Source organism: Trachurus japonicus, chromosome 15 (genome assembly GCF_045865225.1).
Source record: "Trachurus japonicus isolate A0001 chromosome 15, Traja_1.0".
Classification (NCBI taxonomy): domain Eukaryota; kingdom Metazoa; phylum Chordata; class Actinopteri; order Carangiformes; family Carangidae; genus Trachurus; species Trachurus japonicus.
In genome coordinates this window covers 24406258-24428461 of record NC_140921.1, presented here as the reverse complement: position 1 = coordinate 24428461, position 22204 = coordinate 24406258, and the positions used below count along the sequence as shown (strand labels likewise).

General features: G+C 42.0%; 1 protein-coding gene across 3 annotated transcripts; it reads right to left on the bottom strand.

Moving 5' to 3' along the window:
• Window positions 1–629: 629 nt before the first annotated feature.
• On the bottom strand, window positions 630–21125 carry egln1a (egl-9 family hypoxia-inducible factor 1a). 3 transcript variants are annotated; one of them, XM_085800682.1, is made up of 5 exons: window positions 20106–21125; window positions 8639–8758; window positions 1467–1603; window positions 1315–1382; window positions 630–1212 (listed from the first exon to the last, which is right to left on the bottom strand). In XM_085800682.1, the coding sequence occupies exons 1-5, from the start codon at window positions 20820–20822 to the stop codon at window positions 1157–1159; spliced, it is 1098 nt and encodes a 365-aa protein (XP_085656808.1). In that variant the 5' UTR covers window positions 20823–21125; the 3' UTR covers window positions 630–1156. The 3 variants fall into 3 exon arrangements, with proteins under 3 accessions (XP_085656808.1, XP_085656809.1, XP_085656810.1); XM_085800683.1 differs by having other exon boundaries at window positions 630–1206; window positions 20106–21121; XM_085800684.1 differs by lacking the exon at window positions 8639–8758 and having other exon boundaries at window positions 927–1212; window positions 20106–21108.
• Between the last annotated feature and the right edge of the window lie 1079 nt (window positions 21126–22204).

The following is a 22204-nucleotide window of genomic DNA, read 5'->3' as shown; positions in this document are numbered from 1 at the left end:
ACAGCATGTTTTCACGTTTGGCAAGTTAACTGGTTGTTCATTTACAAAACAGGAAAACTACTCATTGTGTACTTCTGAGACCGAGGTTGAGATTGTGTCTTGAAAGTGTCTGTATAGGTTGTAAAATAATTTGATTTTATTGGAGCGTCAATTTGTTTCTCTGAAGGTAGAAATATAAATTAAGTCAAAGGTTGAAAACAAACTGGAAACAAATCAACTTTAGGTCACTTAAATGTCCTTTACTGGTGGATAGCATCAATTTATCATGATGTGATCATTGCACATGATAATGGTCAAGAAAAAAAAAGGTCTATTGATGGTTGTTCGTGAGCTAAATATGTTTCTCCTTTTCATGATATGGACATGCCTTTTTCCATAGATCCACAAAATACTAGGTGCACTACACAGTAGCTTTCCTACAGGGGGCAGCATGGAGCTACAAATAGAGCAAATGGGAAAAAGGCAAGGCAGCAGAAAAACGGTGTGCCACAACTCTTGTCAACTTGTTCCTAATTCAAAAAGTTGATGTGTAACTGTGAGAGGGGGTCAGGGGAACAGCAAGACCACAAATGACACAGGAAGCATCTACTGTGCTGCAAATGAATGAACTCAAACTAAGACCAATGAGGTTCTGTCAGAAAAAGGGTGTTTTTAATTCAGATTATTCCTCATATTATTGCAAACTGAAGCACATTTTGCCATACAGTAGCTTATAACAGCTGATTCCATGTGAAGAGCATAACACATACGCATAATGCAGAACACTGTACCTTGAAGGAATTAACTGCAAAAACCTATATGCAAAAAGATGCAGATTCTGTCTGAGCTTAATTCCTGTTTGAAGTGATGTTCTGAAAATGTCAGCTATTACATAAATGTTTTCCACCAAAGAGGTGAAAAGACAAAAAAAAAAAACACAATCCCTTTCAGTACAATGTCATGACATTCAAGGTCAGCTGGGTTGCCCAGGTTTGCTGAAAATGAAGAGAAAGCACTGTGTATTTGCTTGTTTTGTCTCCTTGAGTACAGACCTTCCACCCACTTAAGCAAGTCTGCTATTTTGCCTTGTAAAACACACACACACACGCTCTCTATAGGCCACTTTCTTAGGACAGAGCACTTAATGGCTGTTTGACGGGAACACGGGGGTTCCCCACTAGCTGGGATCTGATGGTTTCTCGAGTTCAACCTTTACTCCTTTTTCTCCTGCACCTGCACAGGAAACACAAACACACGAGAGATAATGTAACAGAGCACAGAAGGGCTTGCAAAAACAGAAAACAAGGATTGTGTAGCTCGTCCATCAAATCCTACCTGTTAAGTACTTTTCTTTAGCTCTGGCTCGCTCGTCTGCGTCAAAATACCACACTGTGATGGCATACCTGCAAAGACAGGATGAGAGCGGTGAGTTGATACACGACAGAGCATCACCGGAGGGTGGGCAGAGGACGGGCGTGGATACTGACCTGGTGGCGAAGGCGGGCTGAACCTCGTGAGGATTTCGTCTGTCTGACCAGAAAAGCAGCAGACGGTCAAATTTGGGCTCTATGTCAGCAAACTGGGCCTTTCCTTCTGGGAAGATACGAAGAAGGCCACCATGTTCCTGGAAGAGCAACACAAGAAGAAACAACCCCGTTATGTACACAAATCAGGACAAAGCAATAGCAGGAAGTAAAGAGTGACCGGAGGAAGCAAACACCAAGTGAAGCCTCAGCAGTGATCATGTTTCTGGATTTGATTTCTATCATGTACATCCACATTTTTAAAAAAAAGAAAAGAAAAAAAAGGTAAACATTTAGGAAAAGGAGACCCTGAAAACTGCAGATATTACTCATATTTAAAAGACACGAATGTAACCGATATGCGAAGCTTGTTAAATGATCAAAATAGGACGACAATGTTAAAGGAAAAGGGTTGTCCAACTCCAAGGGCTAGGAGGAAAGCTCAGGATAGGAAGCAGCAGTGGGGGACGGCTTTCCTGTGGAGGGATAGGAAGAATAACCCACAGGAAAACTGCTCTGGCTGGATAAAGGACCTGGAGAGTGAAAAAGCAGATTGCTGCAAGCGTGCCGCTTTAACTCTCACACAGCTGATATGATAGGCCCCTCTCTTCACACGCAATCTAGTAGTGCAAAAAGGTTCACACCCTTTGTCAGAGATATAATGCTATTCCCATTTATACTACTTTGAATGAGGGGGAATGCCGGTGGTGTGACTGGACTAAAAAAAGCACAATAGGGTCAAAGAAGACAGGAGGAATGGGCTTTTTTCCCTCTCCTGCAGCACATTAGCACCTCAAGAGCCACTGACGTGCGCTGCTTCTAACATTAAGTCAGCAGGCCGACAACTATCTTGTACAAATTAAAGTGAACACATGTCGACTCTCACCTGCAGGTCATGACCTTCTGAACTAAAGTGAAGTCCAAATGTCTGAGACCAAACGGGAAAGCGGTCACACATTTATTCAATAACAAAGTAAAACGCTTCGGATGACAGAAACTCTTCTAATCTGTAGTGTGGTTGGTCAGTGTAGCCGTTTGTGCTGCATGCACACATAAATGGAATTATTAAAAAGGTAGGGTGTGGAGGTTTTTGCTCAAAAATAAACACTAGACGCATATAAATGAAATCCGGCTTAATCATCCCCTATGGGTTTCTAGTCCTGTGTGGTGGTGACTGTCAGTATGTTTACATGACACTTGAAAAAACGAATTATTGCCTTGATCCGACTATAACTGGACAACTGAAGTGCATGTAAACACGTTAGTCCGACTAATATCAGAGTTCTCCAACTCCAATTAAGACACCCAGATGATGCGATTGGAAATCTATTTTTTTCCCAGCATGTATACGCCTTAATCAGACTGAATCTGGACAATGCATGTGTGCATGGTCCACAACAGTAGAGACGGCACAAAGTGGAGCAGAGAAGCTGCCTGAACCCGGCCAAGTAAGGAAAAAAAAAAAAAGGCGTCTTTTGTGGATTTCACACAGTGCAACCAGCGAGAGGATATGTTTTATAAAAAAAAAAAAAAAAAGGAAGCCTATGGACCGTCATTTGTATCCTATTCTAAGCCTGAACCCGGCCCAGACGCAGCCTAAGGAGGCGGGCACCATCAGTTATTAGGTTTTATACAACAGTTAGTTCTGACACTCCATGAGTGCTGATATAGACTAACGAATAGATATAGTGTTACACCAGTTGTTAACTGCTTGCGGCAAACTTTGCACCGCAAAGATGGACATATTTCCACAAATAACATTTGATCTACATTATGATGGTCATCAGACTCAGATGAAGGGAAGGAAAGAGGCCTGGATACTTCAGCGCAAACCAGGTGTGCTGATATGACATCAGCCGACCTTGACAAATTAGAGAAGAGCAAAAATGAAGCTAATAGCATACTGTCAGGCAGACAACCTGGGCTCTGAACTGCCTTCAGACGTGGCTGAATCTCGGTCAACTTTTAGTTCGTTAAGAAGACCGAGCTGAACACAGTGTTGAGGCAGTTTTATGGATCAATCCGAACAACTAAAGGGGAGCTCTACAGCATCAGCAGCTACCTTGGACTTCGAGCTGGATTAAATCGTTATATCAACGAACCTCTGGTTAGTCGTTCATGGAATTTAATGCAGGACCCAGAGTTTATACCAGCTAATAATGTTTTCAAAGGAGTCGTGAAAGAGATCAGAAGGGCAGGGAAGGACAAAAACAACACACCGCCCCCCGATCTCACCTGAAGACCAGCACATCTTAAAATATTCTGCAGCGCTGAGTCCAGACAATCCAAAAGCTTACTGAACAAGGTCCGGTATTATATTCAGTTGCACTTTGGACGCAGGGGCAAAGAGGGGACTCTGCATCTCAAACCCGACTCATTCATCCTTAAGTGTGACGACAATGGAGCAAAATATTTCACCATGACGTTCAACTTCAACGAAGAAACAAAAAATCATAAAGACCCACTGGAGAGAGACCGAGAAAACCAGAGGGGCGCTATGTATGAGGAGCGAGGAAATGCTGCCTGTGCAAGGAGACACGTCTTCCACCAACCACAGCCTGAGAGCCACTGCCATACAGAAACTGTCTGATGCGGGACTCGAGGTGAGGGAGATCAGGAAGTGGGCAAAGGTGAGATGCTTTATATAAACAGAAACAAACTACAATGTCAATTTTGATTCATAGATGTCGCAGAACATAAAATACATATCTAAACAAAAACTTGTTTTGTAGATCAGAAAGCTCACTAAAAAGTTACTGGAGTGGAGACTATGGAAAGCAGGAAACAATGGAGCAACGTGTTGTGTGATTGAGTTGTTAACTCAGCAGAAACACACATCATGCCACCAAAGTGTCTGTCAACAGACTCTTATTTCAGTGGTTGCACAATAAATGGAAACATTCAGATAAATGTAAATGATACAAGTAGTGGTAATTTGCAGACAGAGTAGCAAGCTTGTGCGTATGAAATGTTTATGTGTTGCTATAAGCATAGCTTGATTAAGTGCGCACTCACACTAGGCGTTTAAACATATGTACATCCGAAAGAGGAACAATACATTTTTCTCATATCTGACACCCTATCACACTAAATAAAATCTCACCAAACCTGACACCTCCATGCCCATTGCCCATTGAAAGCACTTTCATAGAAGGAAGTTACATGTATAGCCACAGCACCAGAATCAATATCATTATTAAAGTTGGTTGTGAATCGGTCTTCACACTTTGCGTAGCTTTTGCTGAAAGGAGTAATGACACTCACAAATCACAAGCTTTAAAGCAGAAGTAAGCGATCCGGTCGTTTTGGCTAATGCTGCGTTCCAGGCAGGCTTTTGAAACCGTAAATTACAGTCTCACGTCACAACTTAGTAACGTTCCAGGCAACCCGCAACTCGCGTTTCTCCGACCTGTTGCCTGTGAAAGTGCACTATAACGGCCACTCGTAACTTCCGACCCGTGAACTCGCACCAGATCGAACTGGTACGACTTCACAGGTCGGGGGGGGGGGGGGGGGGGGGCGTGCCGCATTAAGTTTCGCTTTCAACACGTGCTGCTGTTATGCATGCGCGCTTCTCTGTGGTGTGTATGTATGTGAGAGGATGCGGCCATCGTCCGACGGGGGGGGCGGCGGCGAATATCGCTACTTTTTTTTTTTTTTAAGACGTTAGTTTAGGCGGCAGCTCTTTGTTGTTAAGGCAGCCGCCTTAACAGAAAGCGCTGCGGGAAACCCTGGATCTATATTGGTCCTCGTCCCTACGTCACCACATTCACACGCATCCCTTGGCTGCACACACAGCCCTGCATGCCGTTCTCTCTCCTCATTGGATAAAAATTGTAGGATACAAGAAAAGTTTTCTCCTCGGCTCAGAGCAGAGCAGAGTGACTGACAGACCCGTGTTTCGGTCCAAACACTCTATGTAAGTGATTGCTGTCGGAAGATATAACTATTTAAGACTTATATTAACACAAAAATATCGCTTACTTCTGCTTTAAACTCGTGAAGATAAAGAGTGCTGTGTGTGTACTGTATGTGTCTGTATGTCTCTGCAGAATGTGTCAGCTGTGATAGACTGGTGACCTCTCCTTGCCTCTTCCCCATTGCATGCTGGGATGCATTTCCACCCTCTGCAGTGCTGAATACGATAAGCAGTTTAGAAAATGGATGGATACATACTGGTGAGGAAGAAAAGGTAACTTACTGCCCTGCACCAACTTAACATACAGGATTTTAATCCACTTTTACTTAGTGCAGAGCGTCTAAAAACACCTGCACTAGAGTCACTCCCTCACCATGGTCCATATTTATTTTTCTTGTTGAAGCATCTCAATGTAAAGCACAAAGCACACTTTGCACAGCATCTCTACAAGTTCAGATTATCTGCAAACCTACAAATTCTTGTGCAAGTTTATATTTCCAGAGGCTGACTCATTTCCTTCCACTTAGATTTTTGCTTGCCTATACATTTTTCTCTCTGCCGATGTGGCTTTCATCTTTTCTAGATGTCACATGGGTGCACAGGAAACATTTAGAACTAGTGAGTGGTCATGCATGCATAACCCAAGTACACGATGTACCAAATGTATGGATGTGTAGGAGGGAAGCAGTGGAAGAGGGATGGTGGTGCTGAAGACCGGGAATAAATAACTGGAACAACTGAACCTCAACATTCCAAAGCCATTTCATTCTCTCATGGAACCCTGGTATCCAGGCAACCGCATTCTACAACTGACAACTCAATGACACGCCTAATAAAACAGCCAATCATAGAACAGACTGTAATTATCCACATGCCCAAACCACTTCCAGAACAGAGCTCATTTACATAATTGGAGCCTAAACATAAAATAAATCATGTAACAGATGGTGTGAGCTAATTAACCCAAGTGCAACCACCGGATCGTCTGTACATTGTCCAAAGTTTCACCTGGATGAGATAAAGTAAATAAGCAAGAAGAAGAGCGATGGTGTAGAGTAGGTGGTAGGACACACACACTACAGGATACCTAAAACACCGCTACACAACTGGGTCACAGCTCAGGCTCAACCTAATTATCACAATCAGCTGGCTCTAGAAAGGTGTGGTGACAATCCATGTTTTTGACTGCAACATAAGATGCCCAATATATCCCATAAGGGCCAAATTATTTGTGCCCAATATCACTCACAAATGAAACCTACTGTGTGGTCATGAAAGCCATGGTCTCTGCTAATGTAGGAGGATGAAACTAGTCAACAAAGCACATAAGGAACGTTTGGACAACTGGGTATTTGCACACACATGATAGAGACAGGTACTCAATGCCTTTACACTGTGGGGTGGAGTATATTTTGTCATTTTTATTTTATTCTATTATTGAAATGTTCTACCTATTTGTATATCTTTGTACTCTGTCATTTTCATTAATTTTTCTATCTCAGGATCTTCAGGGATCAAAGCCTCTGATTTCTGATTCTGTGCATTCGTCATACCTTATTGTTTGCTTGATGACAGCTGGAAACAGTCATCCTCTGTTAAGTGGTGCTTATTGCTAGAGGTCGGTCTCATGCGTGGCCTGCATTCGACTACAGACTAGCATCCAGAGGCAAAAGAGTTTCCTGTAATTACGTAATTTTCATATACAGGTCTGGAGGTCAAGTATGTGAGGAAGTCTGGAAGACAATCTCCTGTCTACTTTATGTGTCTTGTCATGTCACCAGCTCCGCAGAGAAGCATCAGAGCCATTCTTCTGCCAGACAGTGGCTGCTTTCTGTTAGGAAGAGTGTTACTGTTACTTCCTGGTGTGCAGCATCCTGTTTATCTGTCTCTATTAGACGTGAGTTCCTTAACCACTTATCTGATGACATTGACTGCTCACCGTGCATGGCGGTGTAGCCAGCTTTTCCCCTATCCGTGCATGTTGTGACCAAACCTGGAGTCTGGCAGGTGTCATCTATGTATAAATAAATTACAGTAGTGGATTTATGTTGTTGTGGCTACTGCAGGTGGTCAGGAATACAAGCTGAATCTTGTGTAGCGTCACATGAACGTTCAAAATGAGGAGAATGCTGCCCATGTATGAACAGTGTCTGATTTAATGAGATGCTTGGATTTGTGACAGTGAATTATTTTTTGTAGGCGTTATCAAAGTGAATATATTTGATATTTATGAATATTCCTGCAGTAAAATAAAACCAAATCCAGTATAAAAAGTGTGTCAAGTTACCAAAATAATTTGAAATCTGTGTGATCCGTGCAGCAATTGTTCAAAGATTTGCGTAATTGATCCCCAGAAACATTTTAATCTTATTCTTCTGACACCTCATAAATCAACTTTTATGCGGGAGGAACAATGGATGTGTGGAGGGTAGCATGGGGGTGCTCTTTCTCTCCCCTGATCGGGTGTGGCTGGATTAGCACGATCTCTGTGTTTTAATGGGATTATAAATGGGGAGAGTGGCTGAGCGGCACGTACTGACACGTAACCTCTACTACTGACTGCACGGGAGGTTGCGTGTGAAATACAGCAGGATGGAGGAGGCCTCCACCGTGGAGACAAGAGCCAGGTTGACTTATCATATGGAGTATGAAGCCCAGACACACGGACTATTGTTCATTTTGTTCTGATGGCAATCAGTGAGAATTTCAAATTAGGGGACAAAAAGGCTATGTAGGAACAAGAGAAAAAAATAAAGTAGTAATCAGGATGAATTGTAATGAAATATACTGATTCTCAATATCAAATTTCAATTTGTATATTTGTTTAGGACCTCACAGCATAAACACACTGACAACTTGGACAAATTCTGTGGACAGATCCAGGTACGTTTGAAGAGTTTCCTCCATTTCAAAGAACTTGTCACTTCAAATACAGTTTTTTTCCACCCACAAGATGCAGCAGATCTGTTACTGTAACTGCACCCTCACTTGCTGCTGACATTCTACGTGTTGTTATCGTTAACGCTTGTACTGCGCTTCTAAGTCCTGGAAGAATCACATCTCCAGTATTTATGAGATCAACAGTTCCTTCAGTAATGTTCAAAGACAAGAACAAGCAGCAATTTCGCATCAATTTGGCACTGAAGTGTGACATCCCCTGACTCATGGTCTGTCATTTTACAGTTAGCATTATTGCCTCCACACATCACTCACATACCTTGGCATTCCAATCTTTATTAAGGTAATAAATGCACGTGACACATCGCCCATCGCCGTTAGGGTTATCCACATGGCGCACATATCCCGTCCCATTTCCAGGGTAACATGCCACCATTGCCTGGAGACGAGAAGAAGATGAAAAAGCATGATTAGTAAAAAAAAAAAAAAAAAAAAGATATGTGGTGACGAAAGCCTCATATGTGTCAATGAACAACAGAGAACACAAAGAAGGAAGAGTCATGGTTGCATTAAAGTTGTGTATCAAAATGGCTCACCTATGTGTTAACTGTAAGACCTGATTTTGTCAAAGTGAGTCAAACCCTTTGATAGAAAATTATCTTCCCTATCCCCTATGTATGATAATTTACTTAAGTTGACTCTGTTGTCCATATTATATCATTTTAGGATATTTATTGCTCTGTATGTGTGTTTTTGTCTATTTTGTCTTGTAAGCTGCTGGACGACTTGAATTTCCCTCCAGGGGGATGAATAAAGTATTTTTCTATTCTATTCTATTCAAATCCTCTCCCTGTTATATTATGTTATGTGTCTTGTGCCCAGTTGGTGCATGCGTTACTAAGAGAAAATGAAATAAAAAAAAGAAAAGTTGTGTGTGTCAGTGCGAATGCCCATGCTGGTGCAGATCACTCAGTCAGAACTGGGACCGGCAGCTCAGCTTGCCTTTGTTGGCTTGTGACGCGGACGCATCAGACTTGGCACAGCCGCATCGTATTGTCTTTACCTCACCTGCACCAAGACTGACACAAGCACTGACTGCTTACAACCCAGCTGCCTCATTATAAACTTTAAACTAGCGAGAAAATAAACCGGAGATATCGTGCTGCACATCAACTTCCCCTTGCCTTTTCCTGCTCTATTAAGACTTGCATGATCTGCTTGGGTGTTGGCAGTGAACCCCTATGAGCTCTTGTAAACGTCTTGGTGTAAACAGCGAGCAAACGCAGTCATACAACACAGAAAGTCCCTCAGGAATAAGGCACACAAGCACGCACACAGACGCACACACGCACGTGTGACAGAAACATTAGACTTTTCCTCAGAAACGAGACCTCCATGGAAAACTCCATGGTGTAAATATTGAAGGGGAAAAACATCCCTCTGTCTTCATCGTCTTAAAACGGAGTTCTTACACTGCCTGCAATATCACGTTGCATGCAGAGGAGCAGAGGTGAGTGGTGAACGTGCGCAAACACAGAGGGCAGATTGAGCCCTCATGCACCGTGTCTAAGCAGTGATATGACAAACAAAAGGCAAGTTCCTCCACATTCTTTCATGCACTTGGATCAACATAAACCATAGCAACATTATTATAAACAATCAGAGCAGACTAAACTTCTTCACTTGGTCCAGCGCCAAGCGAAATAATGTCACTTTCAATGTTTGAATCATGGAATATGATCTTGTTTGCAGAGGAGCAACACAACATGTTGTATATCAAAATATTTGGATTTTAATAATTTGAACATAAGAGTAAGGAAGCCTTTCTGCTACTGCTGTTCAGAGAAGGAGGAGGGGAAAAAACAAAAAAACATGCGCACGCACACACGTATGAACCTTATTTTCCTGCGCATCTGACCGTAGTTGCTTGCGTCAAGCCACATTGTGCTCACATCTTTTGAGTGATGCAGGCTCCCACTGGAATGCACAGTATCAGGGCCTTCAAAGCCAAAAGACAACAAAACTCCAACATAAAGATGAGGGGGTGGGGAGTGGGGCTGCACCAACTGACGCAACTACTTTATCGATTTCACACAAAAAAAAAAAAAGAAAAAAGAAAGAAAGAAAGAAAAACAAAAAGAAGAAAGGCTACTGGGAATCAAGGTGGCGTGCGGTGGTGAGTGGTGTGCAAAGTGACAAAAGACTTCCTGTCAGTAAGGTGCTATACAGTAAGCTTTTGTGTGTGTGTGCGTGTGTAAAAAGAGACGGAGAGAGAGAGAAAGAGGGAGAGGGGCACAGACAGAGAAAGCAGAGGGGTGGGCTGGAGCGGAGGAGAAGAGTGAACTGCTGTAAACTTTGACTCCTGGCCTCCCTCCAGAGGGAGCAGTATTTTAATGGTTGTGCTACGTGCAGAGCGTGAGCCTTATCCTCGGCTGTGTCACCCCTCCCACCCTCGACTGCTCTGCTCACGCTGCAAGGCTGGGGATGGGTAAACAGGCGCTGCTAGGAAAAGTGTGCGTTTGCGTGGATTCGGATGTGTGAGGGTGGGGCGTGTGCGGAGGCTCGCTGAAGGTGTGAGAGCTTCGGCGCTTGGGCAAAAAGCCCAGACGCAGCAGTTTTTTTTGCCTTTCGCTTCCTTCAACTGGACAGCTGTGGAAACTTTATGAGGCGCAATCCACTGTGAGAAAGGTTCAGGTTTTTTATACCTGAGCGCGTCGTGCAAGGTAGAGTTGTTAAAGGGATAGTTCAACATTTTGGCAAATTGGCCCATTGCCATAATCGCTATAGTCATAGCAGTAGGTTCATTACCATTAATTGTAGGTGTAAGCTATTTTCAGTACGGCGGAGCGCAGCAGCTGGCTGCTCAGAGCTACGCTATGGAGGCTAAGGGAATTTCTTGGTTTCCCTCATTAAACTCATCAAATTCAACATCCCAAAACTCCACAGTGCTTTTGTAGACAAGTTGTGAGCTGCACAACCACCACGCTATGAGATAATGACGGAACGATACGAAACGGAGCCGTTTTCGAGGTAAATACAGGGTAAATACGGAGACTGCTTGCTGAAAAACTGTCCCTGAACGCAACGCGCATCAGCGGTTTTGTATGAATTTACCTCGAAAACGGCTCCGTTTCGTATCGTTCCGTCATTATCTCATAGCGTGGTGGTTGTGCAGCTCACAACTTGTCTACAAAAGTGCTGTGGAGTTTTGGGATTTTGTATTTGATGAGTTTAATGAGGGAAACCAAGAAATTCCCTTAGCCTCCATAGCGTAGCTCTGAGCAGCCAGCTGCTGCGCTCCGCTGTACTAAAAATAGCTTACACCTACAATTAAAGGTAACGAACCTACTGCTATGACTATAGCAATTATGGCAATGGGCCAATTTGCCAAAATGTTGAACTATCCCTTTAAAGTTAAGAAAAGTCGGCTTGAATGACTGTGAATGTCATTTTATCAGCTAGCACTTCTCAGAAACTCAACAGAATGGATTAAATTAGTAATATTAAAATGCAGGATTTCACAAATAATTACTTTGTTGGAAACAAATGAGCTGTAAAATCCAGAATAAAGCAGGCATTTAACATACGTCACTGACAACGCACAGAAAACAGGGAGCACACTGCTCACTCATTATCCATGAAACACATGGAACTGAAGTGCAGATCATTTGGTGTCTGTAAATGCCAACCTTGTATGAAGAGCTGTTAAACTCCTGTTTGCCTTTCATGTGATCTGGTCCTGAGAACACAAGCGAGCTGAAGCACGGCAGAAGAGACAGGACTTTAAATCACATCCTCAGCCAGAGAAACATGGACGGCATGAGGCAAAAATCGTGATGAAAAGTGCAGCATGCAGCAGTGACAGTGACCCCATCAGAGTGCAGCAGTTCATGTCTGAAACTCTCTGATTTTCTTCAATAAAGAAACATAACTACTCAGTATCCACATATTCATGTTTATCCCCTGTATTATCTCCCTCTCACAGCGACTCTACAACCTAAATGCATGGCATCATGATATAGTTGACAAAACTTGACGTTGTAAAGTTACAACCTCAACAAACTACCAGCATCAAGGAACCTCATTCATTCTCCTCCATACCACGGAGGAGGGTTTTATTCCTGGCTATCTTCACCTCTGACCTTTATCCCTAATTGAGCTTCCTTTCTTCTCCGCCAGTTATTCTTCCGCGTTCCTTGGTGGCCCTCATTAGGAGGCTGACCTCGTTCGCCATGTCGTTTGTTTACATTCCACCGGCACGCCGTCAGAGGCTGACTGGCATTTAGACAACAAGTGAACAAGAGAAAAGTAGAGGTCACTGAAACAGCTTTCAGAGGCCTTCAATAAGGCCGAATGAAAGGAGAACCACTAAAACTAATTAACACAGACACCAACGATCTGCATCTATGTGCGAGCCGCTGCATCAGTGATCAAACAATATCTGGAGCGCTGTGTTGATTTCCACAGCTGACTCTGCCAACGCAACAGCAAAAACCCGTTTCAACTGAGGAAGTTTTAAAAAAATATTCCTCAGATTTAAAACATTGAAGCTGGTTGTGCATGAACCATTTCAGTTTCATTAATATTTGTACTAATTTTATAAAAAATATTAATATTTTGACATCACTGCTGATGTAAGTTACAACTAAATTCATTATAATATAATATTCTTGGACAAAATCAGTTATTGTTCTAAATCTATAATAATTCAATATATTACTAATTCAATAAAGCATTTTACTTAATACTAAGAGTTATTGTACTAGGAGACCGTATGCAGCCTGTATGGTCTGGTCTGCACAGAGGATTCCTCTGTGTGGAACAGAGTGATCTGCTCCATACAGGCCGCGTGCTGCTGTTTATTTTTTTTCCTCAGTCTCAATTTGTCCCAGACATCTGCAAATAAAACCAAATAAATCAAGCTTGAACTAGATGGGATGTGACCTGGAGAGACAAGCCAACATTGTTTATGAATTACACTACTACTGATTTATTGTAGACTAATGTGCCTCTAAACTCTGTATTTGTAGTTCACTTCAAAGATATGACTGTTCAGTTGTTTCCACTGTAATATTACTGTAAGCCAAATACTGAAGTAAATCCAAATGGAAAACGAGCGCTTCAATTTAATTCCTTAAAAAAGTTTCTTGAGGGGTTATTAACTTACTTTAGAGACGTTAAAGTGATTTCTCTATATATTCAGCGTTGGCATTGTAAATGCAAATTCAGTGGAGCTAATGGCAGAGAATATTTAATCTAAAAATTGAAACTGAAACTAATTTAAATTGCAAATATGTTTGTCATGCAATGTCTATTTAACAACTTCTATGGAAAGAAAAAATGGAAAAGCATGAACTGACACTTCAGTGGAAGAAGTGGCAGGAGAAAATGCAGGCAACAGCAGGCAACAGCATGGAGTAGTGACGCCTTCACACAGCTTGTGTTTTAAATGCTAACTGAGACTGGCACTTAAGGATTTCTATCCTGTGCCCAAAATGCAAAACTCTACCATATGTTTACAGTTTTATGGGGAAGAAAAATGCGTGTGAATGATTGTGAAGAGTCGAGAGAGCGGCGCGGTGTTTTGGCTTCACGGCAGCATTTGTGGTACACTTGAGGTTTTATGCAACTGCCACAGAATCATAAATAATGAAAAATCAAACGGACAAATAAAGCTCTGCCAAGGCACGTACAAGTAAAGAACAGCACTGTTGTTGTTCATGTGGGCGAAGAGGAATTTGATCAGCCAGAAAGGGCAAAGCTTCAAAACCTTTTTTTTTTTTTAAAGCCACGCTTTTCAACACCTATTGGGAATAATATTTCTGCAGGAAGAGAGAAATGAAATGTGAGAATTCATTCATTGTAAGTGGAAAGAAATAAGAAATGCAGTACGGTACTTGCCATTTGTACTTTGCTTCCTACTCTTTTGATTTTTGTTATTTGATACAATATGTATAGTATAGACTGTATATAGATATTTTGAACATCATGTCTGAGCACAGAGATCTCCCTGCTCTCTATTCAACCTGGCACTTCACCACCTGAAGCCGCCAGTCAAACAATAAGTGGTAAATGGATCAAATTTCTACATAAGCTTTTAACCTATATAGCACTTTGTCTCACAATAACCCCTACACACACTGACAGCAGTGCAAGGCTGTGCTATGCAAGGCTGCTGTCATCGGGACGAGTGTCTGCAGGAACAATAAAACACAGACGGGAAGGATCAAACCAGCAAACAGCAGCTCCGACTCACTCCAGCTCTCAGTTGTTTCTGAGGAATCTGAATCAATGTCATACAAAAAAAGTTGTTGAGTGGACCTTTGTGAATCATAAAGAATTTAGTGGGGACACATTATAAATATTTTACAGCCTAGCTATAAAGAACATTTATCTAGAAAAAAAAATCACTTGAAAGGTCCCTTACTTTTAAATTGGCTGGTACTTTATTTGAAGTACTGATTTGGATTTATAGATATATTTATGTTTTGAAGTACTTAAACCATCACATTGTAGATTTACATGTCTTCTCTCAGGCGTCTTTCTAAAACACTGGTCACGACAGATGAGTGGGCCTGAGTGGGTTTGAGTACAGACTGCTCTGTTGTGACATCGCAAAGTCCAGTGGTTTTAAGGCTCAGTGTCTGAATACAGGCTGTGTGCATTTCTCTGTGGATCGAGCACTTTGATACTTTCACTCTATCAATATAAAACCTGCACATGGAGATGTCACTGTATACAATATGGGGCCTTTGAGAAACAAGTCACCTTTGTCGAGGCGGCCAGGCGACTGAGATACAGTATACTCAGCTATAAGCTATACCGCTCATCTTTTGAGGGGCACAGGGAAGCAGCAACCAGGACAATTTATCCACGGATAGTGTTTTTTTTTCCAATATAAATTTTTAAGTAATACATGCTTTATTTTATTATAATGATATAAAACATAAATAATATATAAATTAAACATAAATGCCAGCCATTAGTTATTGAAACACATTTTGCCGACTTTAAATTGTTTTGACTAACTGTTCAGTCTACAATAAACATAAAAAAAAAAGATGGTAAAGTTAACTTTGGAATTTTTAGTTTTATCTGTAAATCAGTGGATCACTGTTTTTCAAAATTGTTAATTCATTTTCTGATGCTCAACTAAGTGATTAGTCCCACTACATATCTGACGGAGGATTCCCCACAAATTGTTCACCACAGCTGGTTTCGGGGTATGAAAGAGTAGGGATGGTCAAAAGAGACGTGTGAAACGACTTCCACCCTGCTCATCAGTTAGAAGGCTGATTGCACTGATCACTGTCAGGATATCGGTTCATCGGCGCATCGGTCCACGCATGAACTCGGGTGGAGCGAGAAAGAAAAAGCTGTGAGGGGTCTGCTCACTTCACAGAACAGATACTTATCCAAACACAAGTACAAACAGTTAGGATGGAGACCTTGTAGCACAGGGGAGTGTGGGAACCAAGACAGTTTGGTCGCTGGCCCAGGATAGCTCAGTGTTTTATCTGTCAGACTGTGGTCCTGCCTGCAGAGGAAATCCCTGTTTAAAGTAATGGCCTAGTTTACTCTTTTCTTCTTTACTCTAGGCTGTGAACAATAGAGGGACATATACAGCAGGGGGGCAGCCCTTCACTCTCAACATGTTGCAGCGGAAACACAAGAACAGTTTCTCTTATCATTACGCAAATGCTCTAAGGGGGATGTGTACAGGGGTCGCGCCATGCAGATCTCAGCGCACGCTCTCGTTGACAAAGGATACACACTGCTCGACGCTTCATTTGGATAAACTTTCTGCGCAGATATGCCTACATGATTCTACAGACATATGTACCCCAGAGAGTCAGAATTAGAGAGTATCAGCTCATCTTTCAAACCGTCATGCCATCAGTCAGGAGGTGTTATATCCAGAGATAACAAGCAGATATCGGGAGTGCCCTGTCGGCTCTGTGCAGTAACTTCTTAGCGACTGCTCGGCCTGACTGACTGGATCTATCTGTGTCCGGGTGAGAGCCAAGTGAGCTCACTCTGTAATTGGATCAGTCACTGATACTTTCTTGTTGCCAGAGGTGGAAGATTGAGCACAGCGAGAAATATTAGGTGAAAAAAAGTCAAACTCTTATCAAATTCTATCATTGAAGGTTCTCAAATGATTCTAAAAGAAAACGTATTACTTATATGCTCTGTGATTTATAAATTTAAATTGAATACATCAATTATACTGGGGAATTATTTTTAAAATATTTCAGTTTGGCAGATGAATGAATGAATACATAATTAACAGACATTAAAGTTCAATGTCAACCTTGATGTTTTTGGACAAAACACTTATTCGGGAAAGGATACTATCTGTGGCAGTACTAGATAATGCAGTCTGTCTGAAAGTACATTCACAGTAACTTTGGCAAAGAGAGGAAAAACTTAATTATATTAACCACAATGGTAGTATTGACAAAATAAAACGGTTGATTTAGTACAGAGAAGTATATTACACATTTTGACACACAGACTGGTTGCTTAATGGCCTTTTGGAACGACCAGCATGATAAAAATTATTAACTCAATTTTTCCACACCAGAAAGCTGTTGTGCGGCCTGGATTGCATTATATTGTTATCAGTCCTGTGCGTATAGAGTTATCAGAGTGGCTTCACGTACGGCAACATAACGGCATAAATGCTGGTACAGTGTGAAATGCAGCCGTGGTTTAGTAAATTACTGCAGAAAATATGCGGGTCTAACTAACGCTGGGAGGAGAGAACAAGACAACTGTGTTGCTTTTTACATGTGCTCTGACAAAACTCTACTGACATCAGAGAGCATTCAACATGCTGGAGCTGCAGAGAAACAAACACGTCCTGCTGCCTGCGACGTCTCACAATGTTATCAAGTGAAAAAGGGGAAATGGGAACAATGACATTAAATAACTATTTGGGCAAAATCTTTTTCCTCTATCTTTCTCAATGTGAATTGTGCTTACATTGTGTTGTATCCCTTTGAGCCAGTGATACTGGCAGCCTTCCATATATGCAAGTCATGCTGATTTTCGCTGGTCACAGTCCAGACGTGTGTTTGCCAAGGCAACTAGGGCAGTAGGTGAGGAAGTCAAGTTCTGAACAGTGTTTGACTCAGTGGCCAGCTGCGTGGATTAACAGCACAACCAGAAATAATGTGCCTTCAAAAAAAATTATACATGTCCTTTAAGAGTAAACTGAACAGGACGAGCAGCCTGAATTAACGGCACACAGCAATCACAGCCATGTGCCAGCATGGAAAATCAAGTATCAGAATAAAGCAAAGAGCACAGAAATCAGTCCAGTGTGAACTCCTTCACTGATAGATCCCTTAAATGTCAAGTACTGTGATAGTAGAATAGTTACAGTGGCAAATATAACACAGTGAGGACCTTAAGTGGGCTTATTGTAGTGTTCAGTTCAGGAGTATCCCTTTTTCAGATAATCCTAATCTGTTAGTCTTTGATTTAACTCTGTTCTGTGAGCATGTCCCACAGTCAAAGATCTGTCTACTCCATATCCCATTTCTAACATTTTTAACATCAAGTAAATAAAAAAGAGAAAAGCGAAAACAAAAACTGTAAATAAATTAACATTAGACAAATAAAATATCTATTTTAAATTTCTCAAAATCCTTGTTAGGCGATGTATTTGTTTTATTGGACAAGGTAAAATTCAGATGGATGTAGCTAATAAAGTGGGTTGCACTTCAAAAAGAGTCCTGAAAAGTGACTAAGCAGAACACACTTTAGAGTATTTTTCCCAGGAGAGGAAGAAGAGGGGGGAGGCTGGAAGGAGATCATCTCCTCCAGGGTCAGTCTAATGCCACAAGGTCATAATGACCAGATCTGGTTAAAAGAAGAGTTGTAGGTCACACGCAATCCCAAACAGCTGAGCTGGAACAAGTTTGACATTGTTTTTGGATGACATAGTCTGCTTTTTCTTTTTCTTTTTTATCGTGCACAGCACTTACAAAAAAAAAAGAGACGGTTAGAGATGACTAAAAAGATGATCGGACGACTTTTTAAATGACTGCTGTTCATTGACAACTAAGAACTTGCCTGTAAGCATGACTCCTCATTAAAAGTAATTTTCTTATGAAACACACCTCCGTGGAACAGAAGCTGCCCACAGTTTCTTCGGCTCCACAACAATAACCCTGAAACACCCACGACTTCTCCTCAACACAGGAGTGCTCTAACTAACTGTGTCTTTTTGAGTTGCTGAACCGAATTTATCACTGTTGCTAAATACTTTTACCCTGCCACCACACGACAGCCAGGTCAAAAATCACAGTCAGCCACAGAACAGCTCTTTCCTGTAGATGATTCAGCAGCGCAGTTGGACTTCATCCTGCCAGAGTTTGGTTACGTTTATCCCACTGTTTGCCATCTGGTTGAAAACATCCCGTATTACTATTGCAAGGATAAATGCATTGATGTGTCGTGTTGTGCATTTTTTTTGACAAGATATCCTCCATGTTTTTGTTAATGATTTAAGCAGCAGCACGTCTACTGGAGCTGCATGTTACGGAGGAGAACATGCGGTGTGTCTCACCGTCTTGTCTGTGCGTGCTGCAAGTATATCGGGTGAAAGTTTACTGGACCCTACTGTACAATATGTCGATCAATCAGTCAGTCAATATTGACTAAAATTATTCTAATTAATGAAACTGTTTTGATAATTGAATAATCAAGTTTTTCTAAGTGAAAATGCTGAAGAGCTGCCGAGCTACCGAGCTGCAGTTTCTCTGTTGTGAGGATTTGGTATCCTTGTGATCCTTGGACTGTACAGTTTTTTGGACAAAAACAATCTGAAGAAATCAATTTGAGGATTCAGAGAAATGTTACATTTTCTTCCACAGTTTCTAACATTTTATAGATGAAAACTTTATAGACCAATTGCATGAGAAAATTATTGGTGACAGTTGCCCAAAAGTACAGCAATAAACTTGATGAATATTACAATGCTCGGATTTTGTTCAGAGATATGCTGACTCAACTTTATGGTCATGTTGGAGATCGTACTATCGGTTACAGGCTGCACAGGATTATATTGAGAAATGACTTCAGTGAGTTGTCCACCTCTGGTTTAAATCAAGGATGGATTAATATTAGAAAACATTTCTCAAACTACAACCCTTTAAATGACCAAACATCTGAACTGACACTGACATGAAGAGTGGCTTCAAAATGTGAAAATTAAAAAAAAAAAGTATTTTGTAACAGTCTCTTGGTGGAGGGTCTAGTTCCTGTTTTAGTCTTGTCTGAATATGATGAGTGTGTTACGGAAAATAATTTACTTTCACATTAGAATTGAGAAACGCAGACAGAAAAAGCTATGCATTGAGAAAATAATCTACCTTTCTGACTCAGGGCATTAACCACACTTTAACCTGGAGTTAGGGGGGGACTTACAGCCTCTTACACTTAAAGCAGGGTATTATTAGAAAACACATGAGCAGATATTGAAAGAAAGGTGCAGTGAAGACACAGAGCATGTGTCTGAAAGCACCGGTTATGACCAGCCTGGTTGCGACTTCTGCAGCATGCTGTAAGGGGGCAGAGATACATGCAAACACTGTTTATGTGGTCCCACTGCTGACCCCAGGTCTGGCCTTTTTCTTAAGATCTACCTAGTTGTGTGACAGGTGTAAACCAGCAGACCAATGGGGCTCCGGCTCCTCAGGGACACCACGAAAAACAATAATAAACAACGTTTCTCAGACTCGTGTTTGTGTGTCTCTACCTGCCGTGATACTTACTTTTGTCCTTCCATTTATTGTGTAGTTTCCCAGTTTGCCGTTACAATGTCTGATCAGGTCGTCCATGCGACTCATTAGAAAGCGGATCTTCTCGCAGCCGGCTTCCATCCCCTCTATCCACGTGATTTTGTCGCCGCGGATGTCTTTGGTCGAGTCGCTTTTTTGACTGACCAACTGACCGTCTGTGAACCTGCCCGTTTTGTGAAGGGCCTTGACATTGTCCAAAACACCCAGCCCAGTCTCTACTCCTAGAAAGTTGTCCACCACACAGATGCCATGCTTGTTCATACACGAGGCTATGTACTCCGTGGTAAGTTTCTGTGGCGGAGAGCCGGTCTGTCCGTTAGGTGTGGCGGTGTTGTTTGGACCGTCGTCCCCCGGTCCACCCACTGCTGTTTCTGTGTCTGTGGTGGTTTTTGGTAGAGATTCACTATCCGGCTGCCCGGGGCTTTTCTTCTCTTGGTTTTTCTCCGGTGCCTTGTCGTCCCGCTCCGTCGACGGAGCCCGCTCGGGCTTCTGTTTGGGAAGCTGCGCCTTGTCCGACTCCTTACAGATCAGCTTGTGTTTCTTCCAGTCCTGTTTCTGGTGCTCCTTGCTGCAGTAGAAGGAGTTCCGGCACCTACCGCACTTCAGCAGGTTCTCCATTTTCCCACAAAGTTCACAGTATTGTCGGTCTCGGTCCAGGTCGCCCTGGTCTTTCTCCATGTTTGTGGCCATCACCGGGTGCACTGCGCCTTTAAGTCCGATCCTTCACACGCGTACTGCTAACCGACAACTTTGGAAACGAGCCGCTGCCTCTGCCACGCTACACCGAGCCAAACGGAGAAGTAACACTCAAAACCTCGCCATTTTCTCGCAGCTAGTCCCTCGTCACATCTTGTATCAGTGGAATAGTACGACAGCGGGAACCCTGGGCCGGACATTTCGGGCTGGGTCGAGGTCTTCAGGAGGCATTTCTGCTGGCTAACGGTTAGTCCGAGGGTCGTGCATGGCGCCGCTCAGTGTGTGTTCAGCCTATCTGTGACCCAGCCCACTCTGACGTCAGACCACAAGCACCGCCCCCCGCCGGCGCTGCGTTCGCGGACCGTAGGGCAGAGGAGAATCGGGGGAGGAAAAAAAGTACCGACACACGTGCAACTATTTAATCAATGTCACAACAACGGACCGGCTCCTCTGGTCAGTTTATTAGCTGAGCTCATAAACTCAGCAGTAAATAAATTGTTCGGAGGAGTGATTAAATTCAAAAAGACATCTGACCTGACCCAGTCTTGCACCCACAACAATTATTCCCTATGGTTAGTCTACTCAGACGTAATGTAATGTATTATGTATAATGTATTATGTAATAATATTTACATAAGCATGACTATTCCATGCTGCCTTGCACTTCTATCAATTCTGAGTCATTGCATTAGATTTAAGCATACAATAGCATTGAATAGCCTAGATGAAATTAGTCATTGACTAGCCTAACCAATATTATAAAATCATGCAAAACCATAAAATGGAGGCCACAAATTGTGAACTCAATGCCTATACCATATCATTCAGATTTAGAGATAGAAGCATATCTCAAATATTTTTTTCCACATTGTTTTAAGAAATAGGTTGATCTTCCTAGTTCCTACATATCAAATTTAGTTGTGCTAGTTTGTCGATTACAAACAGTTATCTCAAGGCATCTCTGGTACGTGTTGTGCACAGTTTAATCCTGTGCCACTGCCAGCATAAATTACTTTATTTAAGAAATAAAACAACTGCTACAACTCTAAATCTGAGGCGTAGAAAACCATGTAGATAGAACAATGGGATGTGGGAGCTTGAAGGGAGCACCTGAAGGCATCATCAGTCAACGTCAACGTCAGTGTTTTGCCCCCATTCCTTGCTTGCATATGTGAAATTCCTTTCACACAACAAAAGAATATTTTGCATAAACATATTGCCGCTGTTTTAATACACTGATTTGTTATTCAGTGGCCTGTTTATGATGCACACGGTTGCGCTTAAGTGGGACTTTGATCGACTATCGGAATGCATATTGTTGCACATTTGAATCGTATTTTCATGAAGGATAAACTCAGGTTTAGATGAATATGTCA